The sequence below is a fragment of the Chelonia mydas genome, chromosome 14, assembly GCF_015237465.2.
Source record: "Chelonia mydas isolate rCheMyd1 chromosome 14, rCheMyd1.pri.v2, whole genome shotgun sequence".
Taxonomy (NCBI): domain Eukaryota; kingdom Metazoa; phylum Chordata; order Testudines; family Cheloniidae; genus Chelonia; species Chelonia mydas.
This window is the reverse complement of record NC_051254.2, coordinates 38,936,209-38,950,893: the sequence shown is the minus strand read 5'-3', so window position 1 is coordinate 38,950,893 and position 14,685 is coordinate 38,936,209. Positions and strand designations below refer to the sequence as shown.

Genomic DNA, 14,685 nt, shown 5'->3' with positions numbered 1-14,685 from the left:
TCTGCTGAATTGTTCACGTCCAGACCCTTCCCTCAGTTCTTAAAAAGTCGAAGCATTTCGTTTAGACACTTTCCAGACAAACCATTTTGATTTTTCATCTTGAAACAATTTTTTGTTTAAAAATGTCCTTAGTTTTATTTTAAAAATTCAAAAAGTTACAACCCTTGAAATGTTCCTGGGTTTTGTTTTATTTTTAAGCTTTTTGGTTCATCAAAAATTTGGAAAAAATTTAGTTTTGTCCAACCTGAAACCAGTTTTTTTCCATCTCTTTTTTTGGAATTGCCAGCGACCAAAAACTTCTGTTTGCCCAGCTCCAGGGGCGGGTGAGGATTTTAGCGGTAATATTGTGGGTCTCTGAGTCTCCTTGTTGCTCAAAGTTTTCTTACTGTTACAAATGAATTTGGGATGAGGGCAGGATGGGCAAAAGCTTCCTAAAAGCCCAGCCAAACTGTGGCCCAGCCCCTGTGCCACCCCTTCTCCTCGAGGTCCTGCCCCCTCAAACCCCCCCTTTCCCTGAGGCCCCCCCGATGCCGCCTTTCTCTCTGAGCTCCCACTTCACGCCGCCCCTTACCCCCAAAACACTGCCCGCCCCTCCCCCCTCATCCAGGCGCTCACTCTTATGGCCAGTAAAAAGTGGTGGGCCCTGGTCTCCCCTGGGTGAGAGTGGAAGAGGATGAAGAACTTCTTTCAAATATAACTCCCCCGCCCCACCTCACAAAAGCACAATTTGCCAGCAACAGCAAAACATGCACCTCACCAACCCGGGCCAGTCACGCTGTGTTGTGTGTGACATTCCCGTCCTGGGGCGGTTTCTGGCTTTGAGAATGTGAACCCTGCAGGCCTGGGTGTTTCTCTGCGTCATGTGACCTCAGTGCTCCTGATGAGAGCTGTTGTTTGTAAATGTTTCAGGAGCAGACATATTTATCATTCATGGACAGACAGACATTTCTTCATAATTAGAACTGGTCAAAAATGGCAGGGGTGGGGAGGGTCATGAAAATTGAAGAAGAAACCACTTCCCCCCCCCCGCCCCCCATATTCTTCAAACTTATTTGCAAATGTTTTTAATTATCAAATTTTTGTTTAGTTTTGGTGGGAAAAACTCCACGTTCTCTCTCAAGTGGGCAGAGAAATCCAAAATGTTTTTTTTAAACGGGAACTTTTTTCAAATGATCAATGTAATCCAAAGTGGCATTTTTAGTTCAAAGGTTGCATTGTGAGTGTAAAACCATTTTGAACCAGCTCTATTACTGTATAACAAGATGAGTTTATTTTTCATGCTGCATTGTTTGGGCCAAGTTCCAAGTGGTATTTCAGTTTTTGCACAGCTCTTCTCTTCTTGCGTCTGCACCTCTCATAAACTGTGGCCTTAATCTCGGCCCTGGAAACCCTTACGTGCATGTTTAACTGTAAAGACTGCTGTGAATAATTCCATTTCAATGGGACAACTCTGAGGTCGGGTTTACGCTACGGCCCTATATCAGTGTAACTACGTCACTCATTTATTTAATTTTCTTTCTTTTATATGTGAAAATTATTGAGAGCTTAAAGCAGGTAAAATACATGAACAGGTTCAGACAGTCCAAGTTTATCAGTGCAAAGTGACAGCAGAGATGTGGTATCTGCTAGTTTTCCACAAGTCTCTCAGGGTTACCCAGGATAACTTTGGGGATCTCTGTCTTGCATCGGGAATGTTCCCTGAAAGTGTCCAAACAGCTCAGAGATACAGAACCATTCCCTGGATCCATTCTTAGAGCTGTCTTCCCCGGAAAGCAGTCTGGCAAGTGTTCCTGTCAGCTCTTTGCTAAGTTATCTGCCAAAACCCTAGAGTTTTCAGGTGCCTAAGTAGCCCCTGGAATCATGGTGAAATTATCCTCCCCGCCACCACCAAAATTTGAAATGGTGCCCCTGAGTGCACGGGACCCTACCGTGCTCCCCCAGAGGAGCTGCATTGACAGGCAACTCTGCAAGTTCTCTGCATGCCTCTGCAAGTGACCCCCATGCCTCTCCATTTCCTTGGCCACATGTATCCTGTCCCCATGCTGGCGGCTAATCCAGAAAAAGAGGGAAAGAGCTCACCACTGCGACCACCTGAGGGAGGTGTTGGGGTGAGATCAGCTGGTCAAAGCAGGCAATAGGGACAGAATCGGAGACTTGAAGCTCCTCGAGTGACCTCTGACCTTTCCAGACCTGCCCTTCAGTCAGACACAGCGATTGTAAAGTTGAATGTGATAGTAACTAGAGCCATTTTAAACCCTTCACCACACAAGACAAAGCCCTTAGGATTCATCATGAACTATTTATTTCTCCTCCCCTGGATTCCTGCAGCCACCAGCCACCTTGGAGCTTTCCCTCGTCTCTCCCAGGCTGGGCTCACTTGATGGCAGGAGCTCAGCGGAGGGTCCAGCTTTGCTCTTTCGCTTCCATTCTTCACGTCTTTGGGTGGCTGCATTTGCAACTGAGCAGCCTGATGGAAACACTGAGTCCTCTGTCTCGGCAGGCAGGCCCAGCCGCCAAAGCCAAAGACTCCCTGAGAACAGGGGGAGGTTCGCCCGAACTCTCAGGAGTGGGGGCTGGGCCCAGAGGGTAGGGTTACCAATTTTGAAATTTCAAAAAAGAGAACACTCCCGGGGGGGGGAGGGAGGAGTTGTAGCCCTGCCCCCTATCTACTCCCTCCCACTTCCTGCCCCCTGACTGCCCCCCACAGAACCGCCAACCCATCCAACCCCCCCTGCTCCTAGCCCCCTGATCGCCCCCTCCCAGGACCCCGCCCTCTATCTAAGCCTTTCTTCTCCCTGTCTCCAACTGCCCCCTCCTGAGACCCCCCCACCCTAACTGCCCCCCTAGAACTCCATTCCCTACCTGTCCCCTGACTGCCCCGCCCCCTATCCGCACCCCCGCCCCCTGACAGACCCCCGGGTCTCCCACACCTATCCAACCACTCCCTGTCCCCTGACTGCCCCCACAGAACCCCCGACCCATCTAATCCCCCCTGCTCCCTGCCCCTGACTTTGCCCCCGAACCTCCGCCCCATCCAACCCCCCCTTCTCCCTGTCCCTTGTCTCCCCCGACCCCTCTCCATATGCCCACCCCCTGACAGGCTCCCCCCAGAACCCCTGACCCATCCAACCCCTCCTGCTCCCTGTCCCCTGACTGTCCCTTGGGACCCCATGCCCCTTCTCCAGCCCCCCGGCCCCCATACCCTGCTGCTCAGAGCAGTGTGTCTGGGGTGCGGAGCCAGACACAGTGCCGTGCTCCCCCGCAGAGCGCGCAGCTCCCCCCGCCCCGCCCCCAGAGTGCTGCATTGGGAGGGAAATCCCGGCCCTTTGGAGAGTTTTACAAATTCCTCCCGGAGGGCGATTGAAAACCCCAAAAGCCGGACATGTCCGGGAAAATCCGGACGCATGGTAACCCGACCACAGGGACTCCAGGATCTGCAGCTGCTGCCACCTCTATGGTGAATCCTCCGACTCATCACCAACCAGCTCTTCCCCATTCTGCCAGCCGGCCCCACGGTCTGACCGTGCAGGAGAACAGAAACCCTTTGGGACAGCAGGAGAGTCTCCTCAATGCCGCACCCTTTGCATGGCTTCCCGCAGTCACCGGGAAACACGACTACCCTGCCCCAGGAGTCTCTCAAGGAGCTGCCGGCGCAGTCACTGGGCACCCACTCGTAATGGTCTCGGGCAGTGGCATTGCAGAGGGAGCTGAGCAGACCGTCCCTTCCGTGACTTCCTGAATTGCTGCCAGGACGGATTCTCCTCTGCGCTAGGGAGAGTCCCCGAGGAAAAGCAGCCGTTGGTGCGGGAGGGGGCAAGATAAGCTCTCCCCCTGAGCCCTTGAATAGCAGGCAAGCAGGACTCTGGGAGCCAAGGGATCGGTGTGTCTTGCTGGGAGAGCAGAGCTGGAGAGCAGAAAAGGGCACTGGAGGAATTGTCGAAAAGTCAGAATCATGGCTGGGTCATGGGCAGCCAGACCTAGTGGTCAGAGGCGGAGTCCACACTCACAAGGCAGGAGTCGAGAGTCAGCTGGGTCAGGACGCTGGAAGAGGAGAAGCAAAAGACCAAATTGTGTTCAGCATCTCAAGTCAGATGAGTCACCCCGAGTCCGCATGCCAGGAAATCAAGCCTGGGGAGCGGGAGCAGGAACAGCCAACACACGGTCCAGAGCCGGGGAGGAGCTCGGGTGTTCAGACAGCTCCTTGTTCCTGCTGCTGGTTTAAGGAGGTCCCGGGGGCCGATTAGCTGTTCTGGGACTCTGCCAATAGGTCCTCAGGGATGGAGCCTCAAACTGGGTCTGGACTTCGTCAGTCCTAGGTAAGCAGTTTTTCGTAGGCTTCCAGGTGGCGTGCTGGAGGGTGGCTGCTCCCAGGAACCCTGGAGACCCGGGTTAATGACCCGGGGGTCATGACAGTGACTGATCTCTCCCCGCTCAAACCTCCTGCACGAAACAGTCTCCAGGGTCCCAGACGCATCCTCTGAGAATAAAAAAACACAGTCATGAGGACAAATAGGCTAGGGAACAGGAGCCCCCTCTTTGTTGCAACAGCCCCAAGTGCCCAGAAGAGTGGACGGTTCTTACCTCCAGGAGATGCCTGGGATCTTCCATCTAAGCCTTATTGGGACCCCTGTTTCTTGGTCTGACAGGATGAGATCGTCTGTCTCCACTGCTCCCTGCGCTGGGCTGGCTGCAGCACACATCTGGGTAAGAGGCTGGGCCAGAGAGATGTTACAGTCAGGGTCCAGGCAGCCCAGAAGGAGAACAGAGGGTCTGAAACCAGAAGACGAAGCAATCAAATCAGCGGATTGGACAGAGAAGTTTTCTACCCTACAGGGACATCAAAGAAGGTCTGTTAGGAAAGCTGAGATGTTAGTCTGGAAACTGCTAAGGCAAAGATTGTGACTTGTTAAGATTCCGTTTTAGTCACTACAAAGTGTGTTGTGTTTTCTTTGTCTGTTTGAAATTTGTCTCTTTCTCTTGCTTAGAGTCACTTAAATCTCTTCTTTGTTACTGTGCTTCCCAAAGCACCTCAGTGTCGTGTGTTCGAGTGAAGTTTGAGTCTCCAGCCTACCCAAGAGGCTGAGCTGTGCCCTGTCTCTCTGAAGGTAGCGAATAATTTCTGAGCGGTGCTGGGCCCAGAGTCCAAGGGCAGTTCACCAGACACCTCCTGTGAAGCCCAAAGAGACCAAAGGAGCAGGAGAGATTCAGGCCCCACTGACCCATGGGAACTTCCCACAGAAGAGGCTACACAGGGCTCCAGACACAGCCAGCAGGATCCCTCCCACAAGCTGGGCCATGTCCTTCCCCTCCCAGCCCCCAGCTTCCTCCCCACCCCAGCCTCAGGAACCCCTCCCACCTCCCTGCTCTCCCCACCCACTCTCCAATACCAGGCTGTTTCCAGAATGGAACCAGGTGCGTCCCAGAGTTCACTCACCGCTAGATGCTGGCCAGGCCTCGTGTCACCGCTTTCTCGCTGGGCTAGCAACCCCGCTGATACTCACGCTTGCAGTTTGTTGGCTGGGAACTCAGCCCCCCAACCAGGTGACTGTCCTCTAGTCCACTCCTTCCTGGGTCGTGCTCCTTCCAAACAAAGTCCAAAAATGTCTTGAACAGAAACAAGGCCTTCCACCCTTGTGGGGAGCTCTTCCTCGGCCTGATTTCGGCTTGGCCTGCCCTTCTTGGGTTTCTATGGTCTTCTATGTCCCCTTCCTTAGGGTCGGTGAGAGAACCCAGTCCTACCCTGGACTCCAGGTTTTGGCCAGAGGCCGTCTACTGAGCAGCTCGGTCTGCTTCTGTACTTTTGCTGCTGTTTCCCCTCGTTTCCTCTCAGGTGGGGCTCACTTGGTCATCAACTTGGCCTAGCCCCAGGCTTGGCAGCCACAGGCCAAGCCACCCTGTTAGATACCCTCCTCCTTCAAATCTGGTCCAGCCCGGCTGACAGGTTTGCTGAGAGGATGGTGAAACCCCATTGCTGATCAGGAGGAGGTCAGAGTCTGTTCTCTAGGAGCTGAAGGTCCGTTTGTCCTGCTGCGGGAAGTGGGGCTGGAGAGCGGAGATGTTAGGTGAAAGAGACTGCATGATGGAGTTGGAGACTGAGGGATGGGAGCCTCCTCCCAGAAACGCTCCCAGGAGAACAGGTTTGAGTAGGAGTTCTCTGGGGAGCCTCTTGCTAGGAAAAAAACAAGGGTGGCACATTGATGGAGATGTCTCTGTCCCAGGGATGGGGGAAGCTCCCAGTCAGGCTATGCAGCAGGGATCCCATTTCTCCCCCAAGAAACCCATATGCCCAAAGAAGTCAATGGCTCTTACCTCCATGAGGGAGCAGGGTCTTCCCTCTCAGCCTCTTTGAGAACTACCACTGCTTGGTTTCCTTGGACAAGGGACCTGTCCCCACTGCTCTCTGAGGTGGCTCAGCTTCTGACTGCAGCCATCTGCGAGGCTGTCACACAGCCCAGGGCCTAGAAGACACGGGGGAAGGAGGCTCCTCTGCCTCCATTTCCGCTTCCACTAGCCCCGCATTTACAGTGAGACAGAGCAGTACCTGCAGCAGGGAGTGGGACTTGCTGAACAGGGAGGGGAACCTTTCAGAGCATCAGACGAGCCACAGCCCTTGCAGTGCCTCGGGCATCTGGTGCAAGTGCCTGATGATGTGAAGCTGGCCCATGATCTTGGCTGTGACATCCTCGTGCTGCAGGGGAACGGGAACATGTCAGAGACTGAGACGCTCCCCAGGAATCAGGGAGGATTAAGGGCACCTGGAACCAGCACCATCATTTCCACCCAGCAGCTGCTCATGTCTGAGTGGTGGATTCACCCTCCCGACCCCCAGGATGGAGGCTTGCTGTCCTCTCTAGTGATCTCCAGTCCAACCCCCCTCCTTGTTGGGTGAGCTCCTGCCACCTCCCCATCAGTGCCCCTGACAGCTGTTCCACCTCCAACCCACCTGGGGACACCGCTCAAGTTCGGAGAACCCTCTCCTCCACCCCTACCTCCATCCCCACCCAGGTAGGGCAGGGAGGGGGCTGTAGCAGGGTGGCGGGGGGCAGGAGGGATTCTGGCAGCAGTGAAGTGGGATGGGGAGAGGTTGAGACCTTTCCCCAAGTCACCCCAGTGACAAAAGCTGAAGCCACAGGATGGCAGCCCTGGTGAAGGGGGCAGGTCAGCAGCCCCTGCTGACTGAATCCTCCCAATGGCTCGAGAGCGGGTCCAGCCCTACCAGCAGCAAGACCAGCTTCCCACGCCCATGTGCCTCAGCCCTTCCTGGTCAGTCGCCATCTCCAGTCAGTCCTTGGCCTCCCAGGCTGCCAGGGATGGGAGCGACTCTCGATGGTGGCTCGGGTGACATGGACACTAGGCCATGGGGAAATGGGTGCAGCTCTGTGGGGCAGGAAAGGTTCCCAGAGGGCACTTAGGGGACTCTCCTGTCCTTTCCAGGAGTGAGAGCAGAGCACCACATCCTAAGAAGAGAAGTCCATGAAGTCCAGAAGTCCCCACTAGGCTCCTTGCTACCAGGCCAGTGAATGGCGATCGGATGGGAATGAGGTCCTGGGCCCCACCCCAAGCTCCTGAGTGGATTGCAGCTGCTTACCGTGACCCCCATCAGTTGCTGGGCTTCCCCCAGGAGGGAGTAGACGAGCACCAGCCCAGCCTGGCTGACACGTAGCAGGGGGTCGTGGATGGCCAGCACTGCTGTCTGCAGAAAGGATCTTTTCTGCCCGTCGCAGAAGAATTTTCCAAAGACCTAGAACCAAGAGGACACGAGGCTCGAGCAGATTGCCCAGAGCCAGCCTCCAAGTCCTGGCCGTACAATGGCATCACCGTCTAGTGCCCCAAAGGGCGGGGAAGAGAGCTGCTGTGGCCAAGGCAGTTCATTCCCCAGGAGGCTTTCAGGGTCCCAGGGCTCAGGGAAGCCCCTTTATCAAAAGGTGGCAGGTGCTTAGGGACCAAAGCCTCCAGTGGCTCTTTCGGGAGGGCAATTTCTGGCAGGGGCCAGGATGGGCTGGAAATGGATCTCTAATGTGTGTGAGCAGGCCCACTCTGCTGTGCAGGGCACAGAGACGACAGGGGACCCTGTGTTGCTCCCAGCAGAGAGATCTCCTGCATCTCAGCGGCTAGAGGAGTGTGTGTGTGTTGTGGGGGGTGAGGGGGTTGGAGCTGACAGCCAAAGGTCTCTTCACCCCAGCTTAGTGATTTCTCTCGTCGCTGGGAATGGCCTCTGCAGCTCCTTGGTTTCTTCAAGGGGAATCCAACCTGCAGCCTGACAAGGACAAGGAGACTCATGGCCCAGTCCCCATCCCAGACACTCCTCGGAGACTTTTCTTCCGCTGCAGCAATTCAGCGTGTGTGAGGCGGGACAAGCTCACACAGTCTCTCTCACGGGGCGTCTGTGGAGCAGCGTTCTGCAGATGCCCTTGTCGATCCAGGAGCCACTCCAAGGCCTCCTCTGTGATGTTGTGGAAATCACCCATTTCACCTTTGACTCCAGTCTGGGGGCACTGTGTTACGGTGTGTTCGAAGGTTTGGATATTCTCACCACAGTTGTGAGACGGGGGCGGAGGGGGGTGTCTTTGATTTTCTACTTGTGCAGCAAGTAGCCGCAACTTGGGTCAGTGACAATGTGCTTCTTTGGAACAGTGGCTGAGGTCCAGATACTCTGCCATTCCCTGGCCGGGTCTGGAGACATGAGGGGGGCGCATGTGGTCCATATTGGCTCTGGAGCTCACTGTGTCCCCTACCCAGTTCCCAGGTTGGGGCATTCTGCTTCCTGACTGGCAATGGAATTGGGCAAAGCCCACCTCCTTTCTCTGCTTCTACAGGGTGCAGGGAATTAAACAAGGGTCTGATCAAGCAATCGTGACTGACTGACCCAGTGCTCTCCTCTCAGACACTTGGGGATCAGCCAGGGGGACAAGGAGCAGAGAGACACCCAGAGCCATAATCCTATATTAACTCACCCACCCGGGGATCCTCCTTATGCCACGTAGCAATGCAGCCATGTAAGACACTCAAATCACGGCAACTAGCGAGGTTCCAATGTGGGACCTTTAGCACCAGCCTGTCCCACTGGTTGCTGGATGAGGAACTCTGAACTGGAAATAAGGAGCGGGCTCTTTTCCTGTCTCCAGGAGGCATCCACTGCAGGGAACCCAGCCAGCCCCACTCCCTGAGCTGTGTCATGCCCTGGCACAGTGCCCTTACCTCCCCAACTCTGGCTGTATTTTTGTAGCCCAACAGCCTTCTGTCCTGGTGCCAGTCATAGCACCAGAGATCTTCGGCGTCATGTATGGTCAGGCCTGGAAGAGAGAGAGAGAGAGACTTTTCTCCTTCTGGTTGCAGTTTCTGTGTCCTTCCAATCCCATTGGTGGCTCCACAGTGGAGTGGAGAAGAAGAGAGGCAGAGAGAGACTTGTCCTCCAGCTGGGGTCAGTCGGAGAGAAATGGTCTGGGGTCCCATTCTCCACCTGTGGTCACTCTCAGTCCCCTATTGGGTTCCGTGTCCCAGCTGGGTTCCTTACCCCTCTGTCGGAGCAGCAGCTGGTAGAGCCGGTAAGTCCCCTCCCTGGCCTGCCGGCTGATGTCCTTGTCCGGATCGCTGACAAATAGAGCCAGCTGGGCCACATGGTGCCCCATCCTGGGGAACTCGGCAGAGATCTAATGGAAGGGAGAGGAGAGGGGACTCCATCAGCATTTTCCTCTCAGCTCCCTGTCCCCCCTGGGCCAGAGGGCTCCTTCCCCTTAGCCCCTCTGCAGGAGATGCTGGGGGAGAGGAGCTTGAGATCGAGCCTTCATTTGCTCTGCTGCCAAGGGAGCCCGGAGCTGCTTTGGGATGCCAAGCAGGGGCTGGAGCATGGGCCCCTTAAAGGCCCAGGGACAACACTGAACCAGGACAAGAAGAACTTGACTCAAGCCGAGCTCAGTCCCTGCTCTGACCCTGCCTCCCCATGAAGAACCCTCCTAAGCCACAGCCCCGGCAGCAGCAGATCCTGCAGCCCGCCGGAGCCAGCCCGCCTCCGCCGGGAGCCAGCAAGCTGGGGTCGGAGCTCACTTACGTCAAACTCAGGGAGGGTGACTGTGTATCTCAGCAGGGCTGTGCTGCTCCTGATGGCCCTGGCTCGCTCCTGGGACACCCTGGACACGACCCAGAAGTTGACATGCTGTGGGGAAAGGAGGCAGGTCAGACTCAATGGCCAGCTGCACCTGCTTTGCAAATGAGCCCCACGCCCCCAGCCCCAGGGGCCTGAGACATTCTGCGCAGGGGGGAATATCTCAGGCCTTGATGGCAGAGCTTTAGAAGGGGATTCTTTCCCCCAGGACACAGCTTGTACCTTGCAGGTCACAACTTGTCAGCATCTCTCTCGATTGGGACAATGTTCGGGGTCGGGGCTGGTCCCCTCCTCCCAGAACTCCTGATTCCTGAACAGTTCACCAGAAAGGAGACTGAACCCTCGCCCTTCCCTGCTACGCAAATCCTTGGGGGGGTGTAGGGAGTGACTGAGAGCACAATCCCTCCAGGAATTTCAGAGCAGATCAGAGGGAAGGGCTGATTCCCTGGGGTCCTCCTGTTTCTCTAGGAAGGAGCGTGTGCCTCTTCTCTGAGAACCATCTCCCAAATCTCATGGGGTGTGTGTGTTGGAGGGGTGGGGGAAGGGTGGGTTTTCAGACTCTCACTCCCCAAGACAGCCAGGAGCCCTGTGGTTCGTGCTCCGCAGAACCAGAGCTCTGGCTTGAAGTCCCAGCTCCTTCCTCTGTCCCTCAAGAAGGAAGGACCTGACGCTGCATTGCACTGACCTCCCCAACCAAGGACGGCCCACTGGGGACCCAGCTAGGAGGACAGAGTAGAAAATGGATCTTCCAGTCTCTCCTTACCAGTCCCCCAAAGAGTTAAGGTAAAATGGGGCTCACCTCCAAGATGAAGTGGAGCCTGTCTGTGTCTGGGGACTCTGCCAGCAGATTCCCCAGCATGGCATCCAGGACCTCTGGGATGACTTTGTGCAGAGTCTGCAAAGCATGGGTCAGAGTTAGGGAACCTGAGCCTACACCTGCCACAGGATGGGAAGAGGGGTCTCTGGGAAGCACTGGGGAGACTCCCAAACACATCTCCTGGCCTCTCTCCTTCACATCCCACTGCAGGCAATTCGCAAGAATTGATGACCCCTGGACCTTTCATCCATGAGCTTAGCAGGTCTCTGGAGAGGGCCTTGTAGGCAGAAGAGTACGAAACAGCCAAGTTGCTATGGATGGAAGCTGGGCTTCTGGGCAAAACACAGCTTATGGAAGAAAGAAAAAAAGAAAGAAAGAAAGAAAGAAAGAAAGAAATCCCCCAGAGAGGGGTAATCTCTTCCCTGCTGGAGGGAAGGATCCAACCCTGCAGCTTGTTCCATCTCCGCTACCCCACCCCTAAATCTGGAGCTCCAGCGAATCAAGGGAGCAGGACCAAGAACCACTCTGGAAGAGGAGGAGGATGGAGGAGGAGGATGTACCTGGATGCCGGTGGTGTCCCTCTCCGTGCCCAGGGTGAAGACGGAGTGAAGGGCAGCTCGCAAGAGGTGGGTCTCTAGGTCTGGCTCCAGAGCAGGTTTCATGGTGCTGGCAAGAGAGAGGAGCTGGTATTAGACTGTGCAGTACGGGGGTGGGACTGTCGCTAACACGGACACCAACCCACAGGGATATAGGCACAGGCTGGCGAGAATGGAAACTGAGGCACTGAGCTCGGGAATGACAAGGCCAAGGCGTCCCAGACAGACAGTGGCAGGACAGGAATAGCTCCTGTTCCCTGGAGCCTGCTGCCCCTCCTGTATCTGAGCCCGGGAGTGAGCCCCTCCCCAAGGCCCCTGTCATGTTATGGGAGTGAAAAGAAGAGCCCCGCCAGGAGAGAGTGACCCTTCCCACCCCACCATCTCTGCCAGAGGCGCCACTCTTGGGAGGTGACCTGGGCAGGACAGTGACGGTGACTCCCAGCCTTGGGCCTGAGCAGCACTGGGGTGAGGGGAGCCGGCGGGGTGGGGGGTGGGGCTGTCTCGGTACCAGAGGTTGCCCACTGCAGCCAGGGAGTGGGCGAGGACGGCGCTGGGTGACGAGTCCTCGGGAAGCTCCTCGATGAGCTCCTGTGAGACGCGAAGGAGACAAAGGAGCGTGTGAGATTCAGGCCCGACTGACACCTCCCAGTGAGGAGATGACACAGCCAGTGCCCCACATGGCCAGCAGGATCCCCCACCACCTCCCGCTCCCCCGATTCTTTCCTGCCCATCTGACTTGTCCCCCTTCCCGGATTCCTGCCCAGCTGACTCCCAATCCTCTTCTCTCCTCCTCCCTGTCAAAACTGCCCCCATTCAGCCCCATCCCGACCACCGAGCTGGGACCATGTGATTCCTTGTCCCCCACTCTCAGCTGCCATCCAGCCCCACAATTCCCCCCCTGCCCACTACCCACCAATCTCAGAATTTCTCCCAAGTCTTCAGCCCCAGCAATCCCTGCCCTCTGCTGCCCCCTCCAACACCACCCAGCCCCCACCCATTAGCCTGGCCATACCCCTGCCAATCCCATGTCTCTCTCCTCCCGCCAGCTGCCGTATGGCGTGTCTCACTCACCACGATCCTCTTCACCACAGCCGCCTTGCAACAGCGCGGCTCCAGCGTGTCCTCCCCTCTCTCCCGTGCAGCCAGACATGCGGGGTAGATGGCCTGAAGGAACAGGAGCTGCTGCCCCTCATCCTGTACCCACCAGGAGTGGGGTATAACGAGAGAGAACCTGTTAGCGAGGGACCTTCCTGCCCCACCCACACCAGCTCCAGGGCTCAGGCCTCAATGGGGGATTGTGGGGACCCGCCTATTCTCCAAATCCCCCACCACTCCTACACAAGCAGGATCAGGAACCGGGACAGTGCCTGTGGGGGGAGACGACCTCGGCTGTTGTGGGACAAACACCCCCATCTTGGGGGTCCCACATCATGGATGTAAAAGGGCCCCATTAGGGGTGGTGGATGAGGAGGGACAAGACCCTCGGCAGGGGGTGGGGATGCTGGGGAGGGACAGGGCAATCTTGGTTCCAGCCCAGGTGGGGAACATTTGTACCTTATGTCTGCACTGGAGCTGCTCTCGGATGACCTTGAGAGCAGCTTCATCTTTGGCCACGTCCACCCCTTCCTCCTGCTCCGAATCCAGGGGGCTCCCTGCACCAGGGAGGGAAGGACAGGGGCATGGTGAGCAGAGCAGGATTAAAGACCCCACTTCCCACCTCAGGCACCCAGGGCAGATGGGGCCCCAAACCTCCCTCTCAGGGATGCCTTCAGCCCCCAACAGCTGCAGAAGCCCAGAGCAGAGCCCCCCTCCCCTGCCCAGGACTCCAGGGGAGGTGCCTGTTCCCCCCGCCCGGAGCAGCAAGGACCAAGGTGGCAGCAGCTCTTCACGCCCCCACCCCCAGGTCCCCGTGCGGAAGGGGCAGCTGTGTGACGGCTGCTGCTGTCCGTGGGGTTCGCGGGGCTCAGGCCAGACACCTGGGCTGGGGACCCGCCCCCGATATCCCTGGGAGAGCGTCTGGGCCCAGGGTGTTCACATCCCGTCCTCAGCCCTCCCGGCGCCCAGCCTGGCTCCTCACCTGGAGCAAAGCAGTGGCGCCCGTCGGCCTGGCTGCTGCCAGAGGCCCAGGTGCTGCCGCTGTCCCAGGCTGAGCTGCCGGTGCTGGGACAGGGACCTTCCCCCTCCTGGCCGGCGGGGGCTGGAAGGGCCTCAGAGACCGGGCAGGGCGAGGCCTCCTGATGGGAATGAGGGCTGGGCTCCTGGGGCCGCTGCTGCCCACACAGCCAGCCCCAGAGCCACCCTGCCCGGCGCCCCTCCTGGGCTGGGTCCTGTCTGCCAAACCGCAGCCTGGGCCAGCTCCACCGGGGCCTGGTCGGGGCCGCTCCCAGCTCGGCGCCTGCGCCGGGAGCCGGGTTCCTTCTCCAGAAGGCCGGGCACTTCCGCCATCTGGACTGGACGGGAGCTGCTTCCCCGCCAGCGGGGACGCAGGGCTTGCTCTGCCCCTTGGGAAGACTGGAGCTGCTTCCCTCAGGCTCTGGGGTCACCTGCAGAGCCTTCCTCCGCAACATCCGCAGCAGCCTGGCCATCCTGGAACCGAGCGGGGAGCAGGGGTGAATCTGGGCTCAAGGCAGCCTTTCACTCCTGGCCCTTTTCCGTCCCTCCTCCTCCCTGCTCCAACCACAGCAGCCCCTCTGCCCCCACAGGAGTGCAGGGAGTGCCATCTACACACACGGGCAGGAGTTCATTGCGTGATCTGCTCCCAACGTTCCCCCTCGTAATCCCTGCTGCTGCAATATCCAGGAAGTCTCATCCTTTTCCAGCAATGGGGTCAGTCCCAAAGACCATCGGTTCCTCTGGATAAGCAGCCCCCTCCTGTCGTCCCAGGCCACACTCCCTCCCAGGGTAGAGAAAGAAGAGAAGCCAGGAGTCCCGACTTCTCCTGGGAAACCATTCCCCACGTCAAAGTCACAAAGACCCTAGGCACAGGAAGACCAGGGCCCTCCTTGTTCCCCATTGGTTTCCTTGCTCAGCAGCTCACAGGGTCTGGCCCAGCTCAGAGACTCTCAGCCTGGGGAACAGTGTCCCACAAGGGAAGGGCTGGGAGCCCCATTGCTGGAACCTTTCCAAACACATTGGAGATGGCTCTGGAGAAGCCCCTGCCCGGTCTAAGA

At 57.2% G+C, this 14,685-nt stretch overlaps 2 protein-coding genes and 1 long non-coding RNA gene across 8 annotated transcripts in view; all 3 read right to left on the bottom strand.

The window, feature by feature from the left end:
- LOC114022341 (zinc finger protein OZF) overlaps positions 1-14,685 on the bottom strand; it is a 793,526-nt gene that overhangs the window by 66,021 nt on the left and 712,820 nt on the right. The window lies entirely within an intron of this gene.
- LOC119567558 lies at positions 3,253-6,360 on the bottom strand. The gene is made up of 3 exons (XR_005227608.2): positions 5,435-6,360; positions 4,582-4,770; positions 3,253-4,477 (listed from the first exon to the last, which is right to left on the bottom strand). It is a non-coding gene; the product is annotated as an uncharacterized LOC119567558 (long non-coding RNA).
- LOC119567554 (maestro heat-like repeat family member 5) lies at positions 7,478-12,660 on the bottom strand. Its single transcript, XM_037914024.2, has 7 exons — positions 12,587-12,660; positions 12,024-12,103; positions 11,480-11,585; positions 10,902-10,997; positions 10,049-10,153; positions 9,199-9,650; positions 7,478-7,741 (listed from the first exon to the last, which is right to left on the bottom strand). The coding sequence occupies exons 3-6, from the start codon at positions 11,579-11,581 to the stop codon at positions 9,423-9,425; spliced, it is 531 nt and encodes a 176-aa protein (XP_037769952.1). The 5' UTR covers positions 11,582-11,585; positions 12,024-12,103; positions 12,587-12,660; the 3' UTR covers positions 7,478-7,741; positions 9,199-9,422.